At 35.7% G+C, this 13,082-nt stretch overlaps 1 protein-coding gene across 4 annotated transcripts; it reads left to right on the top strand.

Moving 5' to 3' along the window:
* The first annotated feature begins 413 nt into the window (after positions 1 to 413).
* Positions 414 to 9,905, top strand: LOC18421385 (Yippee family putative zinc-binding protein). Of its 4 annotated transcripts, none has more exons than XM_020676232.2 (6): positions 414 to 553; positions 649 to 803; positions 7,379 to 7,422; positions 9,213 to 9,321; positions 9,426 to 9,481; positions 9,571 to 9,905. In XM_020676232.2, the coding sequence occupies exons 2-6, from the start codon at positions 705 to 707 to the stop codon at positions 9,650 to 9,652; spliced, it is 390 nt and encodes a 129-aa protein (XP_020531891.1). In that variant the 5' UTR covers positions 414 to 553; positions 649 to 704; the 3' UTR covers positions 9,653 to 9,905. The 4 variants fall into 4 exon arrangements, with proteins under 4 accessions (XP_020531891.1, XP_011628974.1, XP_020531857.1 ...); XM_011630672.3 differs by having other exon boundaries at positions 649 to 800; XM_020676198.2 differs by having other exon boundaries at positions 414 to 533.
* The last annotated feature ends 3,177 nt before the right edge of the window (positions 9,906 to 13,082 follow it).

A 13,082-nucleotide genomic window follows, 5' to 3' on the forward strand; every position in this document is an offset into this window, starting at 1 on the left:
TAAAAATAGAGTAATGATCCTATAAGATCTTTCTCCAACCCTGTGTGTAGGATCCCAAAGGATCATCATTAAATTTGGCATTGATCTCTAAAAAATTTATACATAAGTGTAAGACTTGACTTTTTTAGAAATCCATGCTAAATTTAATAGTAAATTTTTAGGGTGTTATATATAGGTGGGAGAGGGTTCTATAGGATTATTTCTCTTAAAAATATAAATATATTTTAAGGCTATCACAAAAATTTCAAAAAATCACGTTCTCGATACTATTTGAATAGGGTCTATACAAACCGCACCCTATAGTAAATGCCACCCATGCTATGGATGCGCGGCTTTGAGCACCTAATGCACGCACTTACACAAGGGACTTGGCCGCATCAATAATTGTGAGCCGTCGATTAGATTTAGACGGTAACGCAGCGCACGTGTTAGCAAAGAGGGAGATGAGCGACCATCGCCAACGATCCTTCTCCCGCAAATTGGATTAAAAACTGCGGGCAGCGCTCCCATTTCTCTCGGTCATGGCCACACTGGTATCTCTCTCCGTATTTGGGTTTTCTCTCTCTTTTCTCCTGCCTGTAATTGATGTTGGTTGAATTGGGTATGTCTGGTGCACTCATTTATTTGTTTTTGTGATGGATTTTTCAGAGTAAGGAGGCAAGAAGGTTGTAAAGAGAGAGAAGGAGGTTTGGCTTCATATACAGATGGGGAGGGTGTACGTTTTAGAGCTTGATGGGAAGGTCTATCGCTGCAGATACTGCAAAAGCCACTTAGCCCTTGCCAAGGACCTTGCGTCCAAGGTGGCTCTCTCTCGCTCGCTCTCTCGATTCAATTCTGCATTTGCTTCGTGCTGCATATCTTTGTTACTGTTAATCCTCGGAAAGGTCTTCGTTAATTATGAGAAAAATGTATCTTCTCTCCTGTATAACTGAGAGATGTAGTTAAGATCTGTGGCTGAGAGTCATGTGTGATGATGGGAAGGAGTTTTTTGGGTCATGGGAATTGCTGATGGGTGATTTAGTTAGGGCTAGTCCTATATTTCTTTCGAAGGCTGTGTTGGAACACCAATCTACTGTAGGATTACCTTCTGATTTCTTTTATCCAAGCTTATCCTGCGGCTGGGATTCAGAAAGCTGGTCTCTAGCCTCTCTCCAATAAATCTCTCCAATAAACCTAACCTTTGGGAATCTCAGTACTGCCTTCATACATATATTTTCCTATGACTTTGGTTTCTTTGCAGTCTGGGTTACGTAGGAACAGGGTTCATTTTGATAGAATTTGGTTGTTATTAAAGGGTTTGAAATGAGATTTTATATGTTGATTAGATATGTACTGAGGGACCTTTGATATGCAAAATTTGCTTGGGCTACCTTCATAAACAGTCCATGAATCTTTCTCCATCTAAGGTTTTCCACTGAATGTGACAAGGGACTTCACATGTCACAGAATTTATTTGTGTTCAAGCCCAAATTATTGCAAGTTGGAGTTCAGATATGTCACATTCACGAGCGACGTGTAACTACGTAAGGCAATCCTATTATTGTTGTTAAATAGTTAGGGACTCAGGTTGAGCGATCTCTATGCTGTGTGTTTTGGTGAGATTAGGCACCTTTAATTATGCCTTGAGGGAGGCCAACCTCATAGTGAATTTACTTGCTCATATGGGCTCGGTATTGAGGCTATGGATCTCTATGCTTTTAATCATTGGAGCAACCATGGATCTTCCGCCTCTGCTCATGTCATGAGATTATTAAAGGGAAAAGTTTATGTGCAGTCTCTCTATGCTTTTAATCATTGGAGCAACCATGGATCTTCCGCCTCTGCTCATGTCATGAGATTATTAAAGGGAAAAGTTTATATGCAGTCTCCTTCCAAAATCTATCTTGGAGATGGATTTAGGATCTTAAACAAATCCTAAGTCACTCTAGATGCAGTTTCCGCTTTAGATTCATGATTTTGTGGCTCAAAAAGAAGTGCCACTTTAGATCCATGATTTTGTGGCTCAAAAAGAAGTGCATTGATGATGATGATAATTAAAGAGTGCATATGATTGTGTTCCCCTTTATATTTTTAAGCATAATATGATTTGCATGATTTTATTAGAAAAAACATAATTTTATCTATTTTCTTTGAGATTTTAGAGAAAGTCTGTTACTTGCAAATATTACATAGAATGACTGCAGAACTGTTCTAATGAGATTTTACATGAAGTTTTAGTATTTTTTTATTTGCTTTCGGGTGGATCATAGTTTCTCTGATGGTTCCTCTACCACGGAAAAAAACACAAGTTTCCTGTTGGATGTGCCATTTTTAATAGAAAATCACGTGCTTCTATCCAGTTCCCAAGCTTTTTAAGGCTAATTCATTTCTACCAGGGTCTCAAACTGAGGATCCATATGATGCCTTTAAACAGGCAATTTGAAGTGTACAACTGGCAGTTCTGGTTCTCAATTCCAGTTTCAACGGTGATAAAGGGGCATCACACTTTTTGATTTATCATTTTTCTGTAGATGAAGTCATTAATTAACTTTTGTTTGTAAATGAAAGGATTGCTTTTCCTTTTTTCGTATGGGATGAGTAGAAGGGATTCAACCACTCTAAGTTGAGCCCCAACACTTATGCTAATATGGATTGGGAAGGTTTTGCAGCAACCAGATAAATCTGGAAAAATAGACTGTTATAGGTTGCTATTGTTGATGATTGTACTTTAGTCTGTGTTGGTGTGTCCCTTGTGTTGTGACCCATATGAAGCAAATGTGGGATGGGGTGTTCCAGAACTAGCAAAGGGTCACACTGATTCAATAGTAGAATTCGTCGTTTGAAGAACAAATTCCCCTCATAAAATTGATGCTATAAGATTGCGAAGGTGGTGAGTGATGTAGGATAAAACTATTCTTATATTTTATTTTTATTTAATTTCAAAGGATGTATATATTAATTTTTGTTTTAGGGTTTACTTTTAGGATTTTAATTTTTTTTTAGGTATTCTATTCTAAGGTGTTGTATTTTAAGTTACTTTTAAGCTGGAATTATTTTAGTCATTTTAAGTTATATAAAGGCATTATAGACTTTGTGTTTAAGTTGAACATAGGGATCAATTTCTTATTTTTTATGGACAGATAATGTCCTTTGAACAATTAAACAAAGAATATGAAGTGGTGCTAGAGGGCACTAGAGGCCACTCATGTGACTCTTTTATGAAAAAGGAAGGAAAAGCCCCAGGCTTTTGAAACCCTAGCTGAGTTAGGGGAAAAGGCTTGAATAACTGGTGTTTCTCTGTTCTCTTTCAATTTCCCTACATCAATTTGGTATCAAAGCTTAGGGTTTCATTAATAATGCGGCTAAGGAACTAAAAGCAAGTTTGGGGTTTGCTTATTTTGGGTCAGGGTTTACCAAATTTAGCCTAGATCTTACTAATTTTATAAAACTTAGTTGATTATGTTGTAGGCTTTGTGATTTCTGTGAACCAATGGGAATGAGAAGGAACCGTGGAAGGAGGGATTTGCAGACCCACTTTGTGATCCCACAAATGAGGTGATTGAAGACCTCAAGATGAAAATTCAGCAGCTCGTGGACATCAATCATGGGCAAGAGGGTGGTCTTTCTACCCATGAAGATATCGAATTTGATCCTTTTCACTCCAGTGCTTTGCATGACAAGTCAAGTGAAGAGGAAAGTGATAGAAGACTTAGATGTGGGGGACATCACTCTATGGTTTTCAATTTGAAGGAGGACATTCTTGATTTTGACACAGTCTATATCCAAAATCAGCAGGTTGTAGATTGAGATTTGCCACCAATCTTTGGTACATGCTTAAGATGAACAATAAGGTCTCTTAGGAGATCTGGTCTATGATAAAGATCAAGATGAAGGTGAAAAATGTTTTGGTAGGGGGTCTTGCTTGTGAAGAACGTTGACAAAAAGCAGTAGGGGGACTGATCAAAGTTATGGCCTTTGAAGATCTCAAGGATATTGAAGAGTCACGTAGGAGAAGCGTGGTTGACTCATAAACGACAATTTTTGTGGCCTTCGATTTAGAGTAATGAATACACGACATTAAAGCTTCTAAAGGCTAGAAAATTGGGTTTGAAGTTTGCTACTCAATTTTCAAAGCAAGTTCAGGGATAACCGAATTTGAGAGTTTGTATCGGTTCCTTGTATAAATTTTGGTAGCCCTTTCTTCAGGATTTCTTCTAATCCTTAGTATAAATTTTGGTAGCCCTTTCTTCAGGATTTCTTCACAAGAATAGTATTTGAGCCAACAAAGAAAAGGAAGGTGGTTTTGATGTTGTATTCTTCTTAGCCTACTTCAAAACTCGACGATGAATTTTATCCAACTAGGGGGGATTGATACAGGACAAAAAAATAATGAGTATTTTAATTTTAATTTTAATTAAGGGTTTATTTTTACGGTGTTAAATTGTTTCTAGGTATTATGGGGTGCTCTATTTTAAGTTACTTTTAAGTTGGGACTGCTTTAGTCATTTTAAGTTAGATAGTGGGCATTATGGATTTTTATGTTCAAGTTAGGACATAGGGGTCAATTCTTATTTGTATGGACAAATAATTTGAACATTAAACAAAGAATATGGAGCGGTGCTTGAGGGTACCAGGGGTCATCCATATTACTTTCTTTTTAGAAAAAAGGAAGGAAAAGTCTCAGGCTTTTGAAACCCTAACTGGGTTGGGGAAGAACCCTAGGTTGCTAATTATTGCTTGTGTTTGGCTTGATTTACTGTTGTTTTTCTTATCTCTTTTAATTTCCCAACGTCAATGAGAATTCACATCGGGAAATTTTAGAGAAACTTATGTTGGAAGGTAGTAGCTCAAGGGCACTCCCCATCCAATAGAAGTAGGCCTTTGAGCCCAAAGATCATGAGCGTCAAGGTGTCCGAGATATGAAAATGATGAATAATGGTTTACTACCTCATTTCATAAGAATGACAAATAGAAAGGAAAAAGATATTTAGTTTGTAAAGAGATATAGTGATGCAAAAGTATATCATGAACTTCGGATATTACATGGAAATATCTTTGTTACGCAGAAATCTATTACATGCTAAATTATTGGAGTTATGATTTGTTGAAGGATAGTGACAGGAACATGATAGATGTCAGTTTTGGTTGATAGATGATGTGTGGAGGTTCTTAAGATTGGATCATAATTGGGATTGTTTAACCTAGGTGTCAATATTGCTCCATGATCTTGCTCTAGCACTCCAGGATAGGAATCTCTATTGGATACTAATTTTTGAATTTAGGATCTTGATTCCTACTTATCTAAGGATTTCTCCTAGCAGTTTGAAGGACAACAAGAGGCCAAGAGATGATTCATTGGGATCTTAGTTGTGGTCCTTCTCTCTCTCTCTCTCTCTCTCTCTCTCTCTCTTATGCTTTTGGAGGTTGTAAAGTGTAAAATTGTTGATAAAGCAGCTTGATATTGGAGGTTGTAAAGTGTAAAATTGTTGATAAAGCAGCTTGATATTGGAGTTTGTAAAGTGTAAAATTGTTGATAAAGCAGTTTGATATGTTCTTAAAGGATGTAAAGTGTGAAATTGTCAAAAAGCAGATTTTGTAAATAAAAAATCCTCTTCCTTGTAGTATTATTTGTTATCCTGATGGGCTTCCTCATAATATTTTTTTGTTGTGCTTTGTGGGATTATTGTTACATAAACTACACCTCAAAGAAATACAAACTTAATTAATTATACATAATGTTCTCCTGACCTAGGGAGCTGCTCGCATGTGACAGCTTCCACTTCCAACAACTATTGAACCGACTTCTAGAATAAGGGACCTAGTTCACTACTTCGAGTGTAATACCAAAGAATGCTTCTTGGAATCCCATTAGGGAATTCGGTTGCATGTGCTTAGGAGATTTGTAGGATAAAGAGGTTGAAATGTAGAGCATCATGTGATTCATGTAGAATCTTACTGTATGACTGTTAGCAGGGTAGGGTGGTATTCTAATTGAAGTTGCTGAGGGGTTTTTGAGCTCAATCTATGCATTGCAAATTATTTGGCAAGATGTAGTCTTCCTTCGCATCATTACTGATAAGGACGGTCCGAGTTTTTTATTTCATGTGGTCGAATCCTCACTGCTGGCATTTTCATTAATAAGGTATGTATTAGATAGATAACATGGGAAGCTAGGTGAAAAGAAATGGTGTATCATCTGTCAGTCTTCTGCAAGTATGGTTGGTGTTGTGGTCAAATTGTGCTTATTTTTTCCCTAAATGTTGATCTGTATTGTTATCACTGCTCTTCTGTTTTATATATGCTCTGCAAGGCTGGAGATTGAATCAATATTGTAGTAGTCAATTGTCTTGGAAACAAGTTGGTTTATCTCTTGAAGAGAAGAAATAACAGAATCTTTTAAATGAATTCTTCTTGAAGGGAAGAATATAAAACTTTTCCAAGGAAGTTCACATACTTTGGACTTGCTGATTGAAATTGTACGACAGAGCGTTATCTCTTGATCCAACATTGACACTAGATTGTTGACATAAGAACTGAAAACCTCAAAGCCTCTTGAACTAGTGTAATTTGTGGTCATCAAGCTAGATCCTGATTGGTAGAGCAAGCCCCATCTCCTAGCCTTTGAGAAGAATTGTGAAGCTAAATTTTGATGGCCCACTGGAGGAAATCTCAGTCTCATGAGGTTTTGGGGATTTTATAGAAAGCGAGGTTGTAAAACTGAAGGGCATTAAGTAAAATGTGACATTGGAAGGAGTCCACATCTTGAGTAGTGAATTGTGGGATTTATGCACTGGCAAGGGTTACTCTGCCATATAATGATATCAGAGGGTTTTATGTGGAAATCCATGATGTATTATCAATTGTAGTATCCAATGTAATTATGGACCAGGGTGACATATATTGTAGCTGATGGGTTGTCCTATGCGTATATCTACAATTTGCTATTGTGCCACTTAAATTTAATGCTATCATAGGTGTTGCTGATTTCACCCTTTTTGTATATCGTTTACTTCTCAAATATTATTTTATGCAAAAAGAAAATATATATAACTATTTATCTTCACCATTCTTCAAGATGATCAGCATTTTAAATCTTCAACAAAAATCCAAGAATACATGTGTTCTCCTAATATACATGTGCTTGATTTATTTGTTTTTACTCATTGCAAGATAATGCATAAATTTGTCATTGTTTCAATTAATTATTAGATTGCAATGCGTTTTGGCTGTGAAGGACATTCTGATTAGTATTGAAACATTTTGTTGCTTTAGAAAGAAATAATAACTGAATGTTTTACTTGACCATTTGTGGTTGAAGATTGAGTTCTAATTCTTATGTTGATTTTTAATATAGTATCTAAGTTGTAATTCTGATAAACTACCTTTTCCTATGGACCAGGATTTCCATTGTCGTCAAGGGAAGGCATACTTATTCCATAATGTGTAAGTTTCTTATGATTTTCTTGCCCTCTATTATTTGTGTGATTGTTTTTGTGTGCAGTATTTACTCAATTGTAATTACTAAATTTCTTTGTTTTAAAACTGGTCTTATCAAATGTTTGGTCTTTAAGGAGCTACACTTCTATTCATGAAATTAAGGACTTGTTGCAGGACACCGATCAAGGAACAATATTGGAGTGTGACAAGTGAGGGACATAAATATGCAGAATTGTTAACCATGAGATGATGATAATAATCTGAGAATGCTTATTAGAGATTGGAAGTGAGATATTACTTTACTCTGAAAAACTCATAACATCATTGAAAAATCTTCTTTTGATCATTGAAATTTATTCAGTCGTAGTGCATATGTATCAACTCTTACAAAGGGGTCTTCATTGGACCCAAAATGGAAGTTTTCGGCTAAGCCCCCATGGGACAACCAAAGGCTCCTTCAATTGAGAAGTGGCACTTTAGATCATCATCACTATCATTCGAGCCTTATCCCAACGTTTTGGAGTCGGCTACATGAATCTTGTTTTACACATCGCTCTATCAAGGACCATACTCTCAATCATATATAGGGAAAGCCCTTGCATGAGCGTATAACATTGGATCAGGATTCATGATAGGGATGTGGCAAACGTTTTCTGCTGGCTGCCACCCTAACACAACCCTCTGTGTTTCTTGTCTAGGCTTGGGACTGGCAAGAGTTAGAAGTGGCATTTAGATAACATTTTTTCCCCCTCTTAAGTTAGTTAGGGTTTTGAGTAGGTCCCAATTAATAATATTTAGTTTTGGTTTCAATTGACAAGGGGCATTTTGATTTCTTTGAGAAGCTTGTTTGGCCACAGTTTTTCATAGGATCTACAATTTTTTGATGCCTCACATGAGGTTTGGATAACAGCGTTGCTTGTGTGCATACAACTGCCCCCATACCCAGCTGGTCCTCTTGCTTTTCCTAGTGCTCCTGTCAAAGTTCAGTTTTGGTTCTCAACGTTGGTAGAAGAGATGCTCCTAGCTGTAGTCATGCCTTAGAAAATTGAGGCTAAATGGAAATTCCAAGGAAACAGGTTGTCAATCTGGAAGTGCCACCATTTTTCTTGAATCCAGGACAGATTGTTAAATGCAACTGTGTGTTTGTGAAATATTGATTTATGAAATCTGTAGCTGTAAATTTTGTACCAGAGAGTACATTCAAAATCGCATTGGCAGATATGCTAAAATGCAACTAGCAGTACATGCATGGTTGGTGTGGTAGATCCTGTTAATATGTTATCTTGATTTCAGGCAATGTGTAGGATATCATATCTTCATTCACAGGAAACAATGGAAATTTATTTACTAATTGCATTTCCAAAATTGGGTGCCTCTAAAGAATAACATCAAGTATGTCAGGTTTCTCCTTGCACATTTTCTTGTATGATGAATTATGCAATTTTCTATGTCATAGCAGCATGAGATGGTTCTTCCTTCTGAAAGTTCTGCCTCAAGGAAGAGATTATGTTTATCTTCATGGTGTATTGGAGACTGTCTACAAGAACACTTGGCCTCTCACTGAAGTAAATAGGCATCAAAATATGCTTGGTTCTTCAAAGGCTTCTTCTTGCTGGGCTTCACTTTCATGATTTGTTTGACTATTAAAATGTTCTGATGATGTTGCTCCATTTATTTGGCATAACTCCTTCCAATTATGTGCATTAGTTTTTTGTAGATTGCATACCTCGGATGATGCATTAGTTTGTTCTGGTTTGAATAGTGGGAGACTCATTTTTTATCTTCATGATTCCCAGTGTAAACGTGAACATTGGGGACCTAGAAGAAAGATTGATGACATCTGGTATGCATACTGTAGCTGATATTTTCTGCAGCTGCTGTGGGCAGATAGTAGGATGGAAATATGTACTCTCTCTCTCTCTCTCCCTTTCTCTCTCTCTCTCTCTCTCTCCCTCTCTCTCTCTCTCTCTAATTTAGCTCATTAAACCCTTATATTTGGTTGGTTACAGGAGGCTGCGCATGAAAAAACTCAGAAGTACAAAGAAGGGAAATTTATCCTTGAGAGGTAACTTTTCACTGTCTCATTATTTCTGAGTGAAATGAATATTGGGTTTTGTGGCACAATATCTTCTGATCCATTCCTTGTTTCGACAGAGGAAGGATTGTGAATGGGATAGACTCAGAGTTCTATCTTGATACCCACTTGGGTGGGAGTAGTGATGCAGAAGATGCTTAAGAGGGTTCATCTTTTGTGGTTATACTTGTATATATATAAATATATTCATTCCTAGAAATAGAAATACCTGCACTCGAATTAATAAGAACAATGCAAAACCCTAGGTTGTTTGCTGTAATTGATATTGCATGCTATACATATGTTGTCTGACCTTCTTGTTCTACTTACCAAGGTGGCATAGATTGAAGAAACCCTGAGTGATTGTTATTAACTGAACTTTGAAGCAATCAAGAATGCTCCTCACTTCTCATAATTATGGCGGAAGATTTTTCTAATGATTCTTATTCCACTGCAGAAACCTCGCTCAAGCATTTAAAATTAAGTTGTTTTTGCAAATAGAAAATAAATGGTATATGATAGACAATAAAATTTGTGAAACAGGACTGCTATGTGGATTATTTCTTGCAAAAGGGCATAAATATAATTTTGCCAAAATTTCATGGAGAGAATAGAGCTGTGGGGTATGGGGTTCATACGACTCAAAGAAAATATGTTTCTTTTGTGAGCAAACCTTTCTCATATCTATCTATCTTTTATATCTTAAACGAAAGGATTTATGCAGCATTTGAAAATTTGGCGATCTGGATTCGAGTCGTCCAATCTGAATTGGGAATCCTCCTGCCAGATCTTGTCATATTCCCTTTTGAGCTGGCCTGTCTAGACCGGTGTAGCAGTTTTCTAATATAACCGGTTGACAATAGGCTGCCATGTGTCAGAGATCTTTGAATTTCTTTTTAGAACTTGTGTAATTTTTAAAATATTTTTGAAGAACGGGTGGGAATTTTTTTAGAACTTTTCACTGAACTTTATGGGAAGCGGTGCACTTACATATGTTATCCGACTCTTTTTTTTCCAATGTTGTGTGAGCACCTCGCCAACTCCCCCACACGTAGTTTCCAATTTTGTGCGGCTATTTTGGGATCTTTTTTTTCTTTTTGCCTTTTATCAATTGCATATATAGAGTTTGCTAAATAGGCATTCTGTTGCCTATTCGCATGAAACGAAAATATTGTGACATTTTAGCACTTGCTTTTTTGGGTATCAGAAGAACTTCACTCTACCGCATGAAACGATTATGTTTGGGACATTTTATCACTATTCCATGAAACGAATAAATTTTTTGGTGTTAAATAGCACTATTGCTGAGACATTTAAAACGAATTAATTGTTTAAAAGAAACTGTAGAAAAAACAAATTTTTTTTTTGTGAAAGCATGAATGGAGGATCATAGGTTTAATTGCCATTTTTATTTAATAAAAACATGATAGCTCATTGTGCGGGTCATAGTTTTTTCTCTCTATTAATTCAAAGGTCCAAAACTGTTGTAGGGTTTTTTTTTTTTCTCTATAAAAGTTTGAGTTCTTTTTTTTTTTCACTATAAAAATTTGAATTATGGACATCCATTTTATTGTGGTGAGCTGCATTTTAAATCTTATTTTTACCATAAAATGTAAGTAATAGAGAGCAAACACTTAGACATGAGACAAATTTTCAATGTTTATGTATATTTAGTAAAATAATTAAAAATTATAATACAATACCATAATCTTTTTTGAAAACCTATAAAACTAGATTTTAAAGAAATTATAGTGAGTTTTTTAAATGTTTTTAATGTTGGATCTTGTGGATCCGGTCGATTTTTTGATATGTATAACCGATCCACCGATCCGACACGGTTTTTAAAGTGATCGATGTGGCCCACCGATCTGTTTTTTAAACCTTGGTTTGATGCATTTTGCTATTTTGAAAAGGGATATTATCATTAAACTAGTCAAACCACCTAAAATCAAATGATAAGGCAGTTAAATGAATAATTTTACCAACAATACTACTTTTACGTGGAAGCATTATATTATTTTGGCCCCACTTAGGTCATCCAACCCAAAAGATGTAAATACACTTGCTTGTTGTAAGCTCTAAACCCAAAACATACTTTTGTATAACAAAATGTATTGTAAGCTTGAAATCAAGAACAAATATGGCTGTCATTTGGTTTGAGTAGCTTAAGCGGTGAAGTTACCAAAATTTTTAAATCCTCGGGGTTCAAGATTCTGGCAATTTAGGCATCTTCTAACAAAATATTTGAAGAGGTAGCTAAATGGTTTTTAAGAAGTAAATTGAGGAGGTAGTCAACCATTTTGTTAGTAATTAGTGGATTTAACCTCCTCACTAATGTTGAGAAATCAATATATATAAAAAAAGGAAAAATTATCAGAATATCTATAAGAGATGTATTATTTAACATTTTTTCCATTTGCAACTATTCCAAATCATGATCACGTATGGTTGTAATCGGTTTTTAAAATTAAATCAAAAGATATGGGTAAAATGTTCAATCTCTCATGGGTATTTGGATTTCCTTCAAAATAATCTGGACTCCAAAAGTTGAAAACATGTTATTCATAAATTCAGTCCCCCTCTCACTCTCTCTCCCCACAGTTTTTTTATAGCTCCTAGTTTTTAATCAATTTATGCAAGAATTTGGTAAAACTATGAGCAATATTGTTTTTTTGTTTTCTTTTATGCTATGTTGACTTGGTGTCGCATGTGCTTACTTTACAAGGGTCTTCCATTTTGTTGTTTAAGAACATGTCCCCACTACCATTGTAAGATTTTTAATTATGTTGGGGAGGGAATCATGACAGTAGGAGGTATCAATGGGCGTCATGGGATAAATTATGTAAAAAAAGGATGGAGGACCACCATTCAGGGATGAACGTGTGTAGGATCATGAAAGGAGGCCTAATATAGGAAACATGAAAGGAAAGAAATGGGTGTACCTTTGATGGAATATATCCTAGAAGTTGATAGAATGGGTAGTATTATAAAGGAGACTTGCAAACTAGGTATCTGTAAAGAAAGTGTTGGGAATTTCTTATAAAGATGTTTTCAATGAGCAAAAAGTATGTGGCCAAGGTGAATGCGGCTAAGAATCGAAGAAGGAAATAGAAGGTTCCTATTTTTTTAGTGTAGCCCCACTGGGAATCTGGGCTCTTCGAAATATTACAAGGGTGTGTTGATACTTTCATTTTCGGTGATTGGGATTATTGGAAGCATTATTTTTAGGATAAAGTTTTATATAAGGGTGAGGCCCTGAACAATCAAATTAAGATCACCTCAAAAATTCACTAGAAGATGTTTTGATACTGAAAACCCTCAATTCGAGCATCTCGACTTGAAGATGTATGGACAAAAGAAAAACTGGATATCAAGTCTTATAAATAATGCATCTTGGAATGTATTATTTAGACTATCAATTTTCAAGATTTTCATAGATATATGCTCTCAATTTACTCCATTTTTTAATCCTTAAATTTTATAATTACAAATGAAAATAAATTTTTAGGCCATCATAAAAAATTTTCATACTGAAACAACATATTTCAGCATTATTTGAAGAAACACCTTACTTTGATCGTTTAAGGCGTCG

This window comes from Amborella trichopoda, chromosome 2, assembly GCF_054954075.1.
Source record: "Amborella trichopoda isolate Santa Cruz 75 chromosome 2, AtrichopodaSantaCruz75HAP2 v2.0, whole genome shotgun sequence".
In the NCBI taxonomy this organism is placed as follows: Eukaryota; Viridiplantae; Streptophyta; class Magnoliopsida; order Amborellales; family Amborellaceae; genus Amborella; species Amborella trichopoda.

Excerpts from the sequence above, each read along its gene's own strand:
- LOC18421385 (XM_020676232.2), top strand. The coding sequence starts at position 705 with ATGGGGAGGGTGTACGTTTTAGAGCTTGATGGGAAGGTCTATCGCTGC. Across the intron at positions 9,322-9,425 it reads AGATAGTAGGATGGAAATAT|GAGGCTGCGCATGAAAAAAC; the intron begins GTACTCTCTCTC and ends GGTTGGTTACAG. Across the intron at positions 9,482-9,570 it reads GGGAAATTTATCCTTGAGAG|AGGAAGGATTGTGAATGGGA; the intron begins GTAACTTTTCAC and ends TTGTTTCGACAG.